The sequence below is a fragment of the Ascaphus truei genome, chromosome 4 (genome assembly GCF_040206685.1).
Source record: "Ascaphus truei isolate aAscTru1 chromosome 4, aAscTru1.hap1, whole genome shotgun sequence".
Classification (NCBI taxonomy): Eukaryota; Metazoa; Chordata; class Amphibia; order Anura; family Ascaphidae; genus Ascaphus; species Ascaphus truei.
Window position 1 is genome coordinate 16,894,582 of NC_134486.1, and position 17,820 is coordinate 16,912,401.

A 17,820-nucleotide genomic window follows, 5' to 3' on the forward strand; every position below is an offset into this window, starting at 1 on the left:
ACAGGGACAAAGCACTCCTATATGCAACGGCCCGACACCCCGACAGGGACAAAGCACTCCTATATGCAACGGCCCGACGCTCCGACAGGGACAAAGCACTCCTATATCCAACGGCCCGACACCTCGACAGGGACAAAGCACTCCTATATGCAACGGCCCGACACCCCGACAGGGACATAGCCCTCCTATATGCAACGGCCCGACACCCCGACAGGGACAAAGCACTCCTATATGCAACGGCCCGACACCCCGACAGGGACAAAGCCCTCCTATATGCAACGGCCCGACACCCCGACAGGGACAAAGCACTCCTATATGCAACGGCCCGACACCCCGACAGGGACAAAGCACTCCTATATGCAACGGCCCGACACCCCGACAGGGACAAAGCACTCCTATATACAACGGCCCGACACCCCGACAGGGACAAAGCACTCCTATATGCAACGGCCCGACACCCCGACAGGGACAAAGCACTCCTATATGCAACGGCCCGACACCCCGACAGGGACAAAGCACTCCTATATGCAACGGCCCGACACCCCGACAGGGACAAAGCACTCCTATATGCAACGGCCCGACACCCCGACAGGGACAAAGCACTCCTATATGCAACGGCCCGACACCCCGACAGGGACAAAGCACTCCTATATGCAACGGCCCGACACCCCGACAGGGACAAAGCACTCCTATATGCAACGGCCCGACACCCCGACAGGGACAAAGCACTCCTATATGCAACGGCCCGACACCCCGACAGGGACAAAGCACTCCTATATCCAACGGCCCGACACCCCGACAGGGACAAAGCCCTCCTATATGCAACGGCCCGACACCCCGACAGGGACAAAGCACTCCTATATGCAACGGCCCGACACCCCGACAGGGACAAAGCCCTCCTATATGCAACGGCCCGACACCCCGACAGGGACAAAGCACTCCTATATGCAACGGCCCGACACCCCGACAGGGACAAAGCACTCCTATATGCAACGGCCCGACACCCCGACAGGGACAAAGCACTCCTATATGCAACGGCCTGACGCTCCGACAGGGACAAAGCCCTCCTATATGCAACGGCCCGACACCCCGACACGGACAAAGCACTCCTATATGCAACGGCCCGACACCCCGACAGGGACAAAGCCCTCCTATATGCAACGGCCCGACACCCCGACAGGGACAAAGCACTCCTATATGCAACGGCCCGACACCCCGACAGGGACAAAGCACTCCTATATGCAACGGCCCGACACCCCGACAGGGACAAAGCACTCCTATATGCAACGGCCCGACACCCCGACAGGGACAAAGCACTCCTATATGCAACGGCCTGAGGCCCCGACAGGGACAAAGCACTCCTATATCCAACGGCCCGACACCTTGACAGGGACAAAGCACTACTATATGCAACGGCCCGACACCCCGACAGGGACAAAGCACTCCTATATCCAACGGCCTGACGCTCCGACAGGGACAAAGCACTCCTATATACAACGGCCCGACACCCCGACAGGGACAAAGCACTCCTATATACAACGGCCTGACGCTCCGACAGGGACAAAGCACTCCTATATGCAACGGCCCGACACCCCGACAGGGACAAAGCACTCCTATATGCAACGGCCCGACACCCCGACAGGGACAAAGCACTCCTATATACAACGGCCCGACACCCCGACAGGGACAAAGCACTCCTATATGCAACGGCCCGACACCCCGACAGGGACAAAGCACTCCTATATACAACGGCCCGACACCCCGACAGGGATAAAGCACTCCTATATGCAACGGCCCGACACTCCGACAGGGACAAAGCACTCCTATATCCAACGGCCCGACACCCCGACATGGACAAAGCACTCCTATATGCAACGGCCCAAAACCCCGACAGGGACAAAGCACTCCTATATGCAACGGCCGGACACCCCGACAGGGACAAAGCACTCCTATATCCAACGGCCCGACACCCCGACAGGGACAAAGCACTCCTATATCCAACGGCCCGACACCCCGACATGGACAAAGCACTCCTATATGCAACGGCCGGACACCCCGAAAGGGACAAAGCACTCCTATATGCAACGGCCGGACACCCCGACAGGGACAAAGCACTCCTATATGCAACGGCCCGACACGGACAAAGCACTCCTATATGCAACGGCCTGACGCTCCGACAGGGACAAAGCACTCCTATATGCAACGGCCCGACACCCCGACAGGGACAAAGCACTCCTATATCCAACGGCCCGACACCTTGACAGGGACAAAGCACTCCTATATCCAACGGCCTGACACTCCGACAGGGACAAAGCACTCCTATATCCAACGGCCCGACACCTTGACAGGGACAAAGCACTCCTATATGCAACGGCCCGACACGGACAAAGCACTCCTATATGCAACGGCCTGATGCCCCGACAGGGACAAAGCACTCCTATATGCAACGGCCGGACACCCCGAAAGGGACAAAGCACTCCTATATGCAACGGCCGGACACCCCGACAGGGACAAAGCACTCCTATATGCAACGGCCCGACACCCCGACAGGGACAAAGCACTACTATATGCAACGGCCCGACACCCCGACAGGGACAAAGCACTCCTATATGCAACGGCCCGACACGGACAAAGCACTCCTATATGCAACGGCCTGACGCTCCGACAGGGACAAAGCACTCCTATATGCAACGGCCCGACACCCCGACAGGGACAAAGCACTCCTATATCCAACGGCCCGACACCTTGACAGGGACAAAGCACTCCTATATCCAACGGCCTGACACTCCGACAGGGACAAAGCACTCCTATATCCAACGGCCCGACACCTTGACAGGGACAAAGCACTCCTATATCCAATGGCCCGACACCCCGACAGGGACAAAGCACTCCTATATGCAACGGCCCGACACCTCGACAGGGACAAAGCACTCCTATATCCAACGGCCTGACGCTCCGACAGGGACAAAGCACTCCTATATGCAACGGCCTGACGCTCCGACAGGGACAAAGCACTCCTATATCCAACGGCCTGACGCTCCGACAGGGACAAAGCACTCCTATATGCAACGGCCTGACGCTCCGACAGGGACAAAGCACTCCTATATGCAACGGCCTGACGCTCCGACAGGGACAAAGCACTCCTATATGCAACGGCCCGACGCTCCGACAGGGACAAAGCCCTCCTATATGCAACGGCCCGACGCCCCGACAGGGACAAAGCACTCCTATATGCAACGGCCTGACGCTCCGACAGGGACAAAGCACTCCTATATCCAACGGCCTGACGCTCCGACAGGGACAAAGCACTCCTATATGCAACGGCCTGACGCTCCGACAGGGACAAAGCACTCCTATATCCAACGGCCTGACGCTCCGACAGGGACAAAGCACTCCTATATGCAACGGCCCGACACCCCGACAGGGACAAAGCACTCCTATATGCAACGGCCCGACGCTCCGACAGGGACAAAGCACTCCTATATCCAACGGCCCGACACCCCGACAGGGACAAAGCACTCCTATATGCAACGGCCTGACGCTCCGACAGGGACAAAGCACTCCTATATGCAACGGCCTGACGCTCCGACAGGGACAAAGCACTCCTATATCCAACGGCCTGACGCTCCGACAGGGACAAAGCACTCCTATATGCAACGGCCCGACACCCCGACAGGGACAAAGCACTCCTATATGCAACGGCCCGACGCTCCGACAGGGACAAAGCCCTCCTATATGCAACGGCCCGACCCCCCGACAGGGACAAAGCACTCCTATATGCAACGGCCTGACGCTCCGACAGGGACAAAGCACTCCTATATCCAACGGCCTGACGCTCCGACAGGGACAAAGCACTCCTATATCCAACGGCCTGACGCTCCGACAGGGACAAAGCACTCCTATATCCAACGGCCCGACACCCCGACAGGGACAAAGCACTCCTATATGCAACGGCCCGACGCTCCGACAGGGACAAAGCACTCCTATATCCAACGGCCCGACGCTCCGTCAGGGACAAAGCACTCCTATATCCAACGGCCTGACGCTCCGTCAGGGACAAAGCACTCCTATATCCAACGGCCCGACACCCCGACAGGGACAAAGCACTCCTATATCCAACGGCCCGACGCCCCAACAGGGACAAAGTACTCCTATATCCAACGGCCCGACACCCCGACAGGGACAAAGCACTCCTATATCCAACGGCCTGACGCTCCGACAGGGACAAAGCACTCCTATATCCAACGGCCTGACGCTCCGACAGGGACAAAGCACTCCTATATGCAACGGCCCGATGCTCCGACAGGGACAAAGCACTCCTATATGCAACGGCCCGACGCTCCGACAGGGACAAAGCACTCCTATATCCAACGGCCCGACGCTCCGTCAGGGACAAAGCACTCCTATATCCAACGGCCTGACGCTCCGTCAGGGACAAAGCACTCCTATATCCAACGGCCCGACACCCCGTCAGGGACAAAGCCCTCCTATATGCAACGGCCTGACGCTCCGACAGGGACAAAGCACTCCTATATGCAACGGCCCGACACCCCGACAGGGACAAAGCACTCCTATATGCAACGGCCCGACACCCCGACAGGGACAAAGCACTCCTATATGCAACGGCCCGACACCCCGACAGGGACAAAGCACTCCTATATCCAACGGCCCGACACCCCGACAGGGACAAAGCACTCCTATATCCAACGGCCTGACGCTCCGACAGGGACAAAGCACTCCTATATCCAACGGCCTGACGCTCCGACAGGGACAAAGCACTCCTATATCCAACGGCCTGACGCTCCGACAGGGACAAAGCACTCCTATATACAACGGCCCGACGCTCCGTCAGGGACAAAGCACTCCTATATACAACGGCCCGACGCTCCGACAGGGACAAAGCACTCCTATATCCAACGGCCCGACACCCCGACAGGGACAAAGCACTCCTATATCCAACGGCCCGACGCTCCGTCAGGGACAAAGCACTCCTATATCCAACGGCCCGACACCCCGACAGGGACAAAGCACTCCTATATCCAACGGCCCGACACCCCGACAGGGACAAAGCACTCCTATATCCAACGGCCTTCAGCAGTTATGTAAAATGGTGTAGGTCTGCGTGTATCTTTGTGCATGGGCATTGTATACCATTCAACATGTGTGTTTTGTGTAGCAATAGATGTGTCCTGTGTGTAGTGTATTGGTAGATTGGTGTCGGGAGGCAAAGAGCATCAGGTGCTGCCATTAACGTTTAGAAGCTTTCAAAGCAGAGGTCACTCGGGCAGCCCTTTCTGACAGCTATAGGGGCTTAAACATGTGCTTGCAAAATGTTTTCCCTACCCGAAATTCAGAGAAAATAAATGGATGCTACAGAACCTGCTTGCTAACTCCCTGCCCGCTTTAACAAAAGGTGCAGTTGAATTTCTTAGGAGCCTCTGAACAGGGAAATGTTGATCAAGCGAGTGTTTCCATTCTCCTTATCCCAGCCCGTCCTTACCAGAGAGCCAATAAAGATGGTGGGACTCTGGCTGTGGGAGCACGCTGATCACACAAAAAAGGAGTAACCAAAGCAAATCAATCCCCTCCCAAGTCCAACGTTAAATAATAATAACAACAACAACAACAACAACATGTTCTTGTATAGCGCTGCTAGTTTTATGTCGCGCTTTACAGGCACAGGTCCCTGCCCCGTGGAGCTTACAATCTATGTTTTTGGTACCTGAGGCACAGGGAGATAAAAAGGAGCCAACACCGGGAGTTGAACCAGGTTCCCCTGCTTCAAACCCAGTGCCTGTCAGTGTCTTTACTCACTGAGACGCTCCTTCTCCTTAAAACAATAAATACAAAATACTTACAGGTTTCAGAAGTAAAATAAATAAATAAAATGGGAACGATCGCCCAGAGGAGACCCTTAAACGTGTCACTCGAATTACTTCACTTTGTTCCTAAGAAATCAGATTGCCCCTTTAAAATAGGAATAGGGGGAGGGGGTTGTCCTGGTTTCCTGGAGATGCTAAAAAGTGTAAAACGATATATCCTTTATTACAAGGTAGGACTAGCACTTCATCAAAAAAACTGACTTGTAATGTGAGATTGTAAGCAGTGCTATTAAAAGTTGCAAACTCCCCCATGTTGAAGTTATAAAGCAGCAGGGAACGTTCTAAATCCGCACAGCAGAAAGAGGTAATAATACATGATCAGGACGAGTCCCTCTCAGGCACGGAACAAGCTTAATACACTACACTTGTAACATTAACCTCTTAGCTGCTGTACATGCTTAGAACAAAAGGGCTTAACGAAACACACAAGGAAATCATTTAGATTTCACATCTTCAACATATGCCTGCCACAAACATCACTTTGATGCCGGCATGGCCACAACCTTTGTGTACACAGAACAAAACACACACACACACACACACTTTGATATTTTTACATTCACACGTTCAACTCTTCAATTCTGCTTTGTCCATCATGACAAACTGACAGGAAACATGAATTTACAATCAGCAAGATTAACTTCCCCTTTAAAAGCCCGTTTATCAGCAGGTGCAATCTCTCCCTTTTCTAGAGAACCAGAAGAGAAACGGAAAGCACTTTAGAAGATAGGCAGCACTCATGTACACAGACTTTTCTTCTTTACGAGCCCATATTCCCTACAGTACAATCTCATTTTCCCAATGTAATCTAATTGGAAGTGCAGGAATATAAAAGTTTTTAGCTGCCAATCCTCAAGAGGACACCAGGATTTGTTTTTTTTGAAAGGACATTAATTGCTCGATACTTTGCAGGTTCTCAGTGATGGCTTTTTGTCAATTTTGGGGCCTGTTTTCTCCGTCTACGATGGAGAGTCTTGATTCAGCACCACGAAACTTGCTACGTCCCTCTCAAATACATAGTTGATTGGCGCAACAGTTGACTGGTCGATCCCAAGTAGGACGACATTGCCTGCTCCAACAATAGTGATCTCCCGGAATGTAGAGTGACAGACGCAGTAGACTATGGAGTCTTGTGGGCCACCTACACATCAGAGCTCGTTTCACGGGAAGCAGCAGGAGTCTTAGTATCAGCCTTAGGGCTGTGATATATACGGTGTGCGGACGTGCGCCTGTGTGAAGGCGCGTGTCGCACACTGTGTGTATACTGTGCGCAAGTGAGGTACTGTATGTGTGTGTTTAAATACGTTTTCAAATAAATAAATGAATCCTTTAACACACACACACACACACACACACACTTCAGCGGCGGTAGCGGTGTGAATTCTTTATTTTCTCCATCTTCCCCCCTGTCGGCCGGTTCCATGCTCCCTGCCGTGCGTGCGCGCGGCACCATTACAGAATGGCTGACTAACCTCCGCCAACTAAAACTGCCGCACACGCGCACGGCGTAGCGCGTGCACGCAGTATAGAACCAGCCTTACAGGCCCATCTGGCGCCCGATGAGGTAACTTCTATAGTGCCGTTCTTAGAAGCCGATTCTCCCCTCCTCCCTGGGCTCTTATGCGATATGAAGCAAAGAGACTCCTCTTTCACTCATGGAAATGGGGGTGAGGTGGGATCCGATTGCATTATTACTGTAATAGCGATACTTTGTGCCACTAGATATCGTTGTATTAAAAGGGTTAAAGTGAGAGGAAAATAAATAAATAAAACAACTCTCCAAAAGGTGACGAAATGTGAAATGCTGCAGAGTTTACAGGTGACTTTGAGGCACTGGATGAGACATCTCTCTGCTTTCTTTGGCTCTAAGCAGCTTATTAGAACTTAAATATTGGGCAGGTTCTCGTTTCTTGGGCTTGTCCCAGACAGACCCCACCTACATATTTCACTATGTTTGGGTGTGCAGCGGTTCCGACTTAAACATTAAACAAAAAGAGAACAGGCGAAAGGGATTAACTGCTACCTGGAAAAGCGTGCAGATTAGCAAGGATTATGTAAGCCTATATAAAACATTAAATATACATACAGCTTTCCCTGCAGCTGAGAAAAAAAAACGCAGCCACAGTTACAAACGTGCATTGATCAGAGAGCAGACACTAATATTATATACCCGTAGGTCTCGTTTCGTACACTTTCAGTATTCCCCCAAGCATGTCTCGCAGTGCGGCGTTATCCAATGAATGTGCCCCAGTGAGGGCAGTTACACCCCAAGCAACTGGACACCGTTTCTATGCACGCTACGACACACCCAAGCGTCAGTTCCTTGCTGCGGCCCCCCCCCCCCCCACCGAAAAATCTTGCACCCCCCTGTTTGTGTACCCCTGGTACAGGACGTAATACAAGGACAGGTGGAGTACAGCCACAAGGGGATGCGAAATCTGTCTCCTATGCTTGCTGCCACCATGGGGGTATACAGCTCCGTGTGTGTGTGTGAGAATGCCAGCATGGTACACAACTGATGACGTCCTCAATTTGACGGTCAGGTAAGAAAGGCCCTCGGGTTTTTATGGTAAAGCTGTTCAGGGAGTATCGTTAGCCAGTGTCCCAGCCATTGGAAAACGGTCGGAACCAAAATTCTAAAAGACGTGCCAGCGCAAATATAGGTCACAAATATTTCCGGATTCCCGTCAGAGCCTGCACAGTCTTCCTACTGGTTTCTGCACCCACGGCGAAGCCAGCCCTGGCAAGCCCCCACTGCACAGTAGAAGTTACTAAGCTTCAGAAAGCTAGCCAAGGAAAACAATCTTAGGAAGAAATAGCTTGGCTTTATTGGCTTATTGAGACGAGGGTACGTGCTTTGTGTCGCTAACAACAATGTGCAGGAAATCTAAGTGTGATGGAGAGTGATGTCACCCCTTATCCAAACAACGCCTATTACAACCCTTTGAACCAGAGGGGCCGCCAACGTATTGAGCAGGACCCTCTGACAGCGAAGGGGTTAACTTTTTTGTCACACCACAAACTTGCTACAGGAAGCCTAAACTGCAGGGTCACTGGTCGGTCCTTGATGTACTGTATATGCTTTCAACATTTGGAAAGAGAGACAGAGTTACAGACACCATCCCCCCCCAACCCCCCCCCCCAAACATAGTGGTTTCCCCAGGATGGTTGGGGTTCCTTACAATGAATCTGATCCCAGACGCGCTATTAGAGAGGGTTGGGGTTCCTTACAATGTATCTGATATCAGACACGCTATTAGAGTTAGGGTTCCTCAGAATTTCACAACAATATAATTATAGGGTTCCTTAACATAAAAAAAAAAAAAAAAAAAAAAAGAGAAAGAGAGAGAGACATACATAGTGGTGGGTAAAAAAAGTGACAAAAAAAACCTCCACCGTAAAGCATATAGCAAATGGAAATATTACTGTATGCTCATTTGCATGTCTTAGACAGGTCTGCAACCCCACCTTTCACCATTAACCAGTCTCACATGGATGAGAGCAAAAAGGTTGAAACAGCTGTCTGTGGATAGGTTTACTGGCTATGCCTCTTAACCCAGGCTGTGCTGAAAAACTCTGCAATGCAGCACGCATAAGCTTATAGGGGGTCCATGTCAAAATGGATTTGAAGCAAAATGTGTGCTCATTTGCATGTCATTTCCAAGAATCCCTTGCTGCAATGGAAGCACTATATGCTGAGTGATAATGGCAAAAGGCAGGGTTACAGACCCCCAAGGACATGCAAATGAGCATACAAGAATATTTCCATTTGCCACACACACACACAATGTTGGAATATCCCACTGACCATCTGCCGCTCACAGCACTTCCTAAAGACAGATTTGTGCTACACGCATATTAAGTGTGAGCATTTAACACTAATGGTTGTGACTTGCAGACAAAGAGCTGCACAAAGGCTTTGTTTGCACAGTTCACCCATCAGTAGTTATCTCCAAGTCTTGTGAGGGAACAAACAAAGAGAGATTACAGTTGCATTGCTCTCAGGAAAGAATGGAGCAGACAGTGGTGCTAGACGGGCTATTTGGGGCATTTCCCTCTGTTTGCTCACCTGTGTGAGCTCCTTATGCAGCATAGTGTACCAAATACAGAACAGTCCAAATGGGACAATGCGCACTGCGGAGAAGTGGTCTCCGTGTGGCTAGAACCCCAGTGGCCAGTCCCACATAGGATCACGTGGAATTATTGCACCAATGAATGACATGTTTAAAAAGTAGTGACTGGCTCAAAAGATCCTTTTTCTAATATTAACTGAACCGGATTGACGGCGATCTGACCATTAGAGAACCGTCCCCTTTGGTTCCCGAGATGTTAATTTCAGTTTCCCACAAAACAAGAAAAGCAATATGGCTGCCAATTCCCGCATTGAAATACACTTCATCGGGGGTGGCCAAATCCAGTCCTGAAGGGCCACCAACGGGCCAGATATTAGGGATATCCCTGCTTCAGCACAGGTGGCCCAGTCATGACTAATCCCTGCTTCAGCACAGGTGGCTATTCTGAAAACCTGACCTGTTGGTGGCCACACCTGCACTACGTCACCCCCTGACGATATCGAATCGTTTTATTGTCTGCCACTGTGAGGCTGACCCTGGCAGCCATATTGTGTCCATGGAAACGTATTCTCGCCCAGAGGATATGACAGTGAATATCTTGGTCCATGTATAAGGGGGGGGGGACCCAGAGCAGTTTGATTGCCATTTAAATTAATACCAGGTGAAAGAGGCCTTAAATTGAACGATGTTTAAATATTTTCGCAAAGTGTATCCTTACAACGTTAGTAAACATAATAACCACAGTACCATTGTCATTAGCTCGCCGTGGCCCATAATGGCAGAGCATTAGTAATCAGTTCAGTAGCAGGAAGGTTCACAGATTATTGTGGCGATGCGGTTCGAGCATTCAAAAGCAGCCCAGTATCGATACAAAAAGGGGGGGGGGGAAGAGAGGCGAGGGAAGGATAATGTTTGCAACCAAGCTCACATTGGTGGAATCCATTGTGAGCATACAAACACTTTGTACCATTTTTTTATCGCAGTTTAATAGCTGCAGATTCAGGAGCCAAAGAAAAAGGTCTAGGCTGGGCACAGCAAGCGCCGGTGCAGGTTAGCGCACCCGATTCAGGTTTAACTCCCATTGGCTTGCATAGTTAACACCGAATCTTGTGGATTTAATGCATTGGTGGGCAACAGGCCCTCAGGGCACAGCCCCGAAACCGCTGGTCACCCAAGCAGCCCTCCCTCCCCCGTGCAGAGGGAGCGGAGAGGTAATCGTAGCCTGTCACCGCTCCCTCAGCTACCTAATTACCATGCGCTGATAAATACCCTGCTCTCCTGTCCTAATCACTAGTTCCCAGTGTGAGAAGTAGAGGGACAGTATTTACCAGTGTGCCGGCATCCTACATCCCTTCTGCATGCGGGATAGATGACACACACAGTTAATAAACCTGTCCTGTTTACAAGCCTCACCAAATCAACCCATAAATGGACAGAATCTGTAGTTAGCCAACCGGTGTTAAATAAATAGCACTTTGCCTACAAAATGTTGCATTTCCACCACATGGACATTGCACAAGCCTAGTACAATGTTTTCTGAAGAACTCTTTCACCATTCCCCCCCGCAGCTCCCGCGCCGTCAGTATAGACGTGAAACGGGGTTTTGTTTTAGAACCATAATAAAATAAATAAAAACGTGAAGGTCGCTCCAATATCGTGAATACAACAATCAGTGTGCAATAATAAAAATTATATTCGGTGATGATTACGATGGAAAAAATAGTGATGTTTACAATAATACAGTGACAACCATAGTGCAAATAAAAATGCTGCTCAAAACCCTTGGGGGGAGGAGGGGGGGGGATGAGGGGGGGTGGGGGGGGATGAGGGGGGGTGGGGCGGTCCAGGAGGTTCACCTTGCAGAACGATTTTTAAAAAGTATTTAGAACCGTACCCAGTGTTGTTAATGCACATAATCAGAGGAACAGCAATACACTGACACACAGCTACAATAAGCACATCCACACTGCCGCACTCAGGGCCTTATCTCATGTAACCGCGCTGATCAGGCAGAGCTGCTGCACAGCAGGGGAATAGGAGGTCCCAGCCATGCACCTGCCATAGCACTTATACTGAATAACACTACTTTGCAATGTGCTGCAGGTCCCACTGGCCCACAAAGGGTTACAAACGAGTGCGATATTTTTGGCCTGTATAAAACCCAAGCTTTTATTTGCACTTGAAAACACTGCTTTTTTTTTTTTTTTTTGGAACAGCATCGGCCATGACAGCAACAAGAGAGAGAGTGTCTGCCAGCGCTTAGCTCCAGGCCTGTGTGTGTCTGCTATTATCTCGCTGAGACACACCTACAGTGCGGTCTGTGGGGAAGCAGTATATGGTGCTCAGCTTCCCGCCCACGAAGGTTACGGACACAGAAAAGAAACTGCAAGACCAGCCACAGGGCCCCAATGCACGGAGCACACGCTGGCCAGTGAGGAGACATCCCAGCGTGTACAGTACTCTCTGCCCACCATGTCAGGAGATCAGGGATCATGGGGATCCCCCCCCCCCGCAACAGCCCGGGTACACCTGGTGTGCTGACCCATGATAACCCACTGGCTCAAGTTCTTAAAAAAGTAGTGGCACACCGGACCGCCATTGTTTTTAACCCCTTCAATGCATTTGCAGAGTCCTCTGGTTTGGAAGGGGTTAAAAAAAGACGACATTCTGTTAAATAAAGGGGCGCACATCTTTGGATACTGGATGCCTGCTGCAATTACGTTTAAGGCCGCGTCCATACTGCGAGCGACCGCGCAACGCAATCAGGTCGCAACTCTATGAGGCAGGCCATAAAGCGCGCGGCGGTGTTTTCAGGAGACGACAATTTGTTTTTGTCACGCGAGCGGTTCAGCCAATGAGGGCAGACCATCCTTTTGACATCACGGCTACGCATCCCCGTCGCTGGGGATCTCAGTCCACAGATCGCTCTGTCGACAGGCGCGCGTGACGCCATGCGCTCCATTGCACGCGTGCCCACTATATCTGCCGTTACGAAAAATGAAAGTGTAGGTTTGAGAAGTATTTGATTTTTTTTAAATGGTATGGCTCCAACCTAATCCACAGCGCAGTACAAAGTGAGAGTACAACGTAGGACAAGAAGAGTATGTAAAAGTAAGGACGATAGGAAGACCAAGGAGCTTTCAATCTAAATAGTGGCACAGTGTTAACGTCGGGCCTTTAGTAAAGCACAAGTGCAGAATAAGAAGAGGTTACATTGTTGGGGGAAGCCTGCACGGGATATAATTCGGGCTCAGTTAAACCTGTCCCGCCCGGTAAGCTTCCCTTTCATGGCATAAGCTCACAACAGACACTGCCGTTGAGGTCCAGAACTACATTTGAATAATATTCATATTAAAAAGTGAAAAAACAAAAACAATGTGGCATTATGTTCCTTGTCCCTTTGTATACATATAAATAACACAAACGCACCGACGCGCTTACTGCCGCCGCCGATAGGCCAGGGTAAGCAAAGGTTTGGCCACCTCTGCAATATGATACAAACATTGCGTAAGATCTCTGCAGACATGAATACAAACAGCAAGAGAGCCCGAGCGCGTCTCGCCGAGCGTACCGCACAAGCGGCTTAATGCAAACACAGAGGACACTGCTGCTCAGGTAGAGCATGGACGGGTATAATGGGGGTTCAGGTTACCACCACCTTTTCCAAACCCTTCAGTTCCACTCGTAAAAGAAAAACACTGATGCAGTGTAAAGCTATCCCGTCTGTTATTCCCCATCATAAAAACCTTTATAAAAATTAAGATTTACCGCACTTTGGCCCACAGCCCGAGAGCTGCATGAAACCTTCCTTCTACTGCTACTTTTAGCCTCTGCAAACATGATTAAAGCATAAATCCCCCCTAGAAGCCTTGGAATTTAACGCAGTATCTTAGTATCTGGCCCTGAGCAAATTCTGCCCTTAAAAAAACTAGTTAGCGCGGACTGCTGCTTTATTTCGTTCTGTAATAAAATAATGAAGTTACAGCAAGTTTGCACTGCTGGTAGCTGAATTTATTTAGATTAAATTAAAAGATGATTATTAACCCCTGCATTCCCTTCGCTGGAGCGCCTGAAATGCACTGGCAACGATTGGGTTAAACTAGAACATTTCCTTTCATACAACCGTAGAGAGACTGAACTTGTCAAGGAAAGGAGGTAGCTTAAATATTTAGGGCTGAACAGCGCAAAGTAAACCGAATACTTCTATACTATTTATTTTTTATTTTTACTCAAACCAACAATTGACATTTTAGGACAAGATTTTGATTGTTATACTCGGGGTCCAAAACAATACTCGCAACTGGACTGGGGCGGCTATGTCTATTTAATTCAGGGCTGAATACCACGTCAGTGACCGGTTTCACAGGACGTTAACAATCGTTGCGTGAAAAAAATTAAATAAAAGACAAACAAAAAACAGTCAGCAAATGAATTCAGAAGGTGAAACTTTACAGACCCACCCAGAGCAGTGAGAATTACTGCGAGAGATGAACACAGCCGCAATGAGACTATATAATAAATATTTTACCTAAAAACAGGCACTTGAAAAAAAAGTTGTTTTTACAATGTGACATTATTATAGTCAATAACCCAGAAATTTCTGTCACTGATTTTTCAGATATACTCACGTCTACGCATGCATATATTTGTTTACATTGATGTAGCACCAAATCCTACACAAAACAGACAATGCAGGGAACTATAACACAAGTGCAACAGCCAGCATCAGACAACAAGACAGCTCTGTGCCGGGGAGCTTACAGGCTTATAAAGCCAAACTGGCTTCCTGTCAAAGAGCAGAAGATATTTCATATCTGCACTGTGTTTATTCTGGGTTCATGGCATGTTAACCCTTGCACTGTTTGGTTACCATTAGATAAACACACTGGGGGTGTGGGGGGGGGGGGGGGGTGAATGATTTCATTTTACCTGTAAGAATATAAATGTTTATACAACCAAATACCTGCAGCAACCAAGTCACAACTCAGAGGTGCAGATGAGATGAATGAGGTTCCCCCACAATGTATTTATTTATAAAATATTTTACATACATCTCGTTTTCAAGTGTGTCCTGGGCACAGAGTTAAGACAAATAATACATGGTTACAAATAGTTTCATAAGTGAACAGGGTATACATTATATACAAGACATAGCAATGTAGGTACATCCTAATGTAGGTGCATGTCCTGCTATGAGTTAAAAAAAAAAAAAAAAAACACTATCAGACCCACAACAAAGACCAGCCCCATATCCAGCACCCAAGGCAAAGACAGATCCCACGCATCTTACCTCCAGAATTTCATCCAAGTCCCTCTGGGACAGGCAGGTGTGCTTCTTGAGGATCTGCTCCTTGTTGAACCTGTACAGCTCAGATGCCCGCTTCCAGTTGGGTTCCTCCAGCACTTGGAAAATTGCCGCCCCAATGGCCAGGTAGAATATAATTGCAGAGGTCAGCAGGGGACCCCTGTCGACCATTGTAGCAGAGGTGTGTGGTTTATTTGCAGCACCCCCCTTTTAGATCTTGAAAAGAAGACAATTGCATGGGGAGGGGGAAAAAAAAAAAGAATAAAATAAATAAATAAAGGCCCCACAGGTTGGTGCAGGATGGGGGCAGACAAAGCCCCCTTAATAACAGCTGTTTGAATTTGGTGCACTTTCTGCGCAGGCGCACTGCGCTTCCTCCAGCTCTTTTAGCAGGGGGGGAAGTTTTGTGCCCAGCCTTCCTGCTGCTCCCTTTAGGGTTTGGGGTCTGGGCTGCTGCATGGAGGTGCACACAGGTCCCAAGCAGCGCCCTGTTCTGCTTTGAAGCATTTATTCAGCCTGTGATCCCTCTCAGGAGCTGGTTTGAGCAGCAGCTGCCCCCTGCTTGTGCTGGGACATGTGCCTGGTGCACTGAGTCACTTTGCTTCATATTTGTAGTGAGAGGGGAAGAGTGAAGACCAAAAAAAGAAAGGAGGAGATAGGGGCAGAGAGACCCGCCCTGGGGAAGGAGTGGTCCTGGGCTAATAATAAGGCTGGCTTTGTTTATTGGAAGTTTGTTTTGTATTTGTTCTGTATGAAACTTACTGTAAAAGTTTTGTAGTACACGGAAATAAACTTGTTAGAAGTTTGTAGATGGGGCAGGGAAGCTCACCCGGTCCTGAGCATAAAGAATTATTTCATGTATTGTATGTCTTTATTGATATAGCGCAAAAAGTGTACTCAGCGCTTCACAAAGAATACAGTACGGGGAATTGTAATAATATAATAAGCGCAGCAAAATCAGACAATAGGAAAGGAAATCCCTGCCCCGAAGAGCTTACAATCTAAGATTCATGTCTCTTGGGACAGCTGCCAGTTACAGACACAAACTCTGTGTATTATTTTTGTTTGGCGCATAAGAGATTACATTATATTTGTTAATTAATATATTATTACCTTTTTATTGACTTTCATTCCCCTCTGAAATAGGAGCAGCTACTAGGGGGGGGGGGGGGAGGACTACCCCAATATTGTAAGGGATATATGTGTCCAAGTCTGCAGGCTGCAAAACGGAAGCTAAAATAACTGCATAGTTTATATGAAGTCAAAAAAATTCCATTGTATCCTGGACTTTTTTCTTTGTTAAATCTGGTACAATTTTTTGCTCTAGCATTGAAGGGATTCATTAAAAACTGCTCAGTGTTTATAGCAGTTCTCAGTGGTACAATACAATATTCTCTGTCCTATTTTGCAGCAGCAAGCTTTATTGAAAGGGCCCTCTGTGTTCTCTTATAAATGTCTGGTTATACCCACGTACCAGCTTCACATTACATAGCCAGCAACCAGCCCTCGCACTGATGAGAACCAAAAGGTTGAAACTGCTGTCAGTGAGTAGGTTTACTGGCTCTGCACTTCTTAAACCCAGGCTGTGCTGAAAAGCTGTGTAATGCGGCACGCATAATCTTACAGGGGTCTGTGTTAAAAGGGATTAGAAGTAAAGAGTGACGCACTGTACTCATTTGCATGTCATTACCCAGAATCCCTGGCTGCAGTGGAAGCGTTGTATGCTAAGGCTGCGTCCACGCTGCCGCTGACCACGCTTAGTGCGGTCAGTACAATCAATTTTAATCTGTCTGGACATGCTCATCTGGTGCGCCTGAGCACGTACGCTTGCGGGCGCTTGCCGAGACAGCTAAAATTGTGTTTGAGGCGTGCTGAAGGGTCACATGACCTCAGCCAATCAGCGCCAGTTACTGCTCAGCCCCAGCCACGCCCCCCCCTCTCACGCTTACCAAAAAAGTTGCCGGACAGCTGAACGCTCATGCTTGGAGAGTTGGTGACGTCACCACTCTCAAGCCTGAGCGCAGTCAGCGGCACGGGGGGCGCAGCCTAAGCGATAATGGGGAAAGACAGGGTTGCAGATACATCTGAGACATGCAAATGCACCATGTGGTATTTTTATTTACTTCCCACTTCAGTAATCTCCTTGTCCACCATGAAATGTCAAGTGGCCCTGATGTATCTGACTTCCGCGTTCCAACTCCAGTGATCATTTTAGCTTGTTTTCGAGCAGCTGAAGACGGGAAACGTCTTTAACGTTACCATGTTTATAAACGTACACTGAATACATGTGAAAGTGGGTGTGAATTCACCGACATGATCCGCATCACTTTGGTGCTGAGAAATACTGTATTAAATAAGGCACTACCATTGGCTCACTGGGGTTCAGAAGGATTGTACATATACATTAACGCCAGGGTTGGTTGTACGTTCAGGCAGCAAAGGGTTAAGGTGATTGCCTTTGAAGTAGGGGGTCCTGGGTGGAGATATATTGTGAGTTTCAAGTTATCTGTTAGGTCTCTCTGGGGCTTCTATATAATATGAAGCTACGATCATTCAAAAC

The 17,820-nt window shown here is 49.1% G+C and overlaps 1 protein-coding gene across 1 annotated transcript in view; it reads right to left on the reverse strand.

Moving 5' to 3' along the window:
• KCNK5 (potassium two pore domain channel subfamily K member 5) overlaps positions 1–15,886 on the reverse strand; it is a 66,376-nt gene extending 50,490 nt beyond the window's left edge. Inside the window, exon 1 of the mRNA XM_075595366.1 lies at positions 15,246–15,886. Coding sequence (XP_075451481.1) covers positions 15,246–15,431 — 186 coding nt within the window. The 5' untranslated portion in view covers positions 15,432–15,886. The remainder of the gene's footprint in view (positions 1–15,245) is intronic.
• Positions 15,887–17,820: the final 1,934 nt, after the last annotated feature.